Source organism: Phaethon lepturus, unplaced genomic scaffold (genome assembly GCF_000687285.1).
Source record: "Phaethon lepturus isolate BGI_N335 unplaced genomic scaffold, ASM68728v1 scaffold40277, whole genome shotgun sequence".
NCBI classification, from domain to species: domain Eukaryota; kingdom Metazoa; phylum Chordata; class Aves; order Phaethontiformes; family Phaethontidae; genus Phaethon; species Phaethon lepturus.
In genome coordinates this window covers 4,571-5,901 of record NW_010553276.1, presented here as the reverse complement: position 1 = coordinate 5,901, position 1,331 = coordinate 4,571, and the positions used below count along the sequence as shown (strand labels likewise).

General features: G+C 62.7%; 1 protein-coding gene across 1 annotated transcript in view; it reads right to left on the bottom strand.

Moving 5' to 3' along the window:
* The window catches only part of CCDC134 (coiled-coil domain containing 134), a 2,677-nt gene that overhangs the window by 449 nt on the left and 897 nt on the right, over window positions 1-1,331 (bottom strand). Inside the window, exons 2-5 of the mRNA XM_010291489.1 lie at window positions 1,180-1,301; window positions 852-936; window positions 391-572; window positions 97-168 (exon numbers count right to left, since the gene is read on the bottom strand). Coding sequence (XP_010289791.1) covers window positions 97-168; window positions 391-572; window positions 852-936; window positions 1,180-1,301 — 461 coding nt within the window. The remainder of the gene's footprint in view (window positions 1-96; window positions 169-390; window positions 573-851; window positions 937-1,179; window positions 1,302-1,331) is intronic.

Genomic DNA, 1,331 nt, shown 5'->3' with positions numbered 1-1,331 from the left:
TCTCCCGCACCAGCCCCCCCGTCCCCTCCCCCCGCCGCCTGCCTGCAACGGGAATGGGGAAGCCCACAGGGTGAGCCGGTGGCGTTGCCACCTTACCTCGGAGTGGTCCGTTTTAAAGGGATTGCGGTAATCGGGTGATTTCTCACTGATTCCCAACTCCTGAGCCATCTGCGGAGCCAAGCGGAGACCATGTCGGGGAACGGTGCCTCCCACACCACAGCCCCCCACAACCAGGGTCCCCTCCTCCCCCACCCCTCAGCCCAAGCACATCCCTCAGATGTGGGGTACACTCCCTCTGCCTGCCCTCCTTTTAGCCCAAAAACCTCACTCCCCAGCCCCAGCAGCAGAGAGGTGATGCAGAGGGTGGGGGGACGGGACCAGAAGCCGTACCAGCCCCAGGACCTGGGAGTGGGGTCCCTGCTCGAACACTCCCGTCAGGTTGCAGAAGCTGATGCCCCAGCGGATGAGGTTGTTCCAGTTGGAGTTGCGGTCGAAGTAGTGGTGCACGATCTTGGGGAAGCGCAGGACAACGTCCCCGAAGAAGGCGGTGTTCTCCACCACGTGGGAGTATGCTGTGGGGACAGCCACCCACCCATCGGCACACAGGTACGTGCGTCCCATCCCACCGGCACCTACAGCCCCGCTGGGAGGTGGGGAAACGGGTAGGCTCCCCAGTACGAACTGGTCAGAGAGGCAGCAATGGTGTCCCCGACAGATGGGGACCAGCCCAGGTCTGGTCTGAGTACACGGGGGTTTTGTACATACCCCGGTGCTAGTCCCAGGAGGAATCTCAGCGCTGTACCAAAGCACTGGAAAAGGGAGGGGGGGGGTAAGGACCCAAGAGGACCTACCGTCCTTTATCTTCTCGTCCTGAGGGAAAGGCCCATCAGGAGGCACATCGGCAGCAATGAGCACAGCCCGGGAGTCCTCCAGCACCTGCCAGAGCCCTCGGTCACTGCCCCGTCCTGCCAGCCCCTCCCTGTACCCCAGGGGTGCTGCCCCAACCACCCCACTTTGAAGCCCCACAGTGTCCTCCCTTCACGTCCTAAAGCCCCCCTGCCCACCCAGCTCTTCTCTTTGACCCCCACAGAGGCCGGCCAGCGCTCCCCGCTTCTCCTGCCCACGCCCCCCAGCCCCAAGGCACACCGAGCCCGGAGGGCGGCCCGCACTGCGGCTCACTTTGAAAAGTCCCTTCAGCATGATGTCAATGATTTTGTACTGCTGGTTGACGTCATTGAGCTCGATCAGGTTCTTCAGCGCGTTCATCTGGTCCTTGCGCTTCACCTCAAACAGCTTCTTATCTGCACCACTGTCAAGGGTGCCCCTGGCAC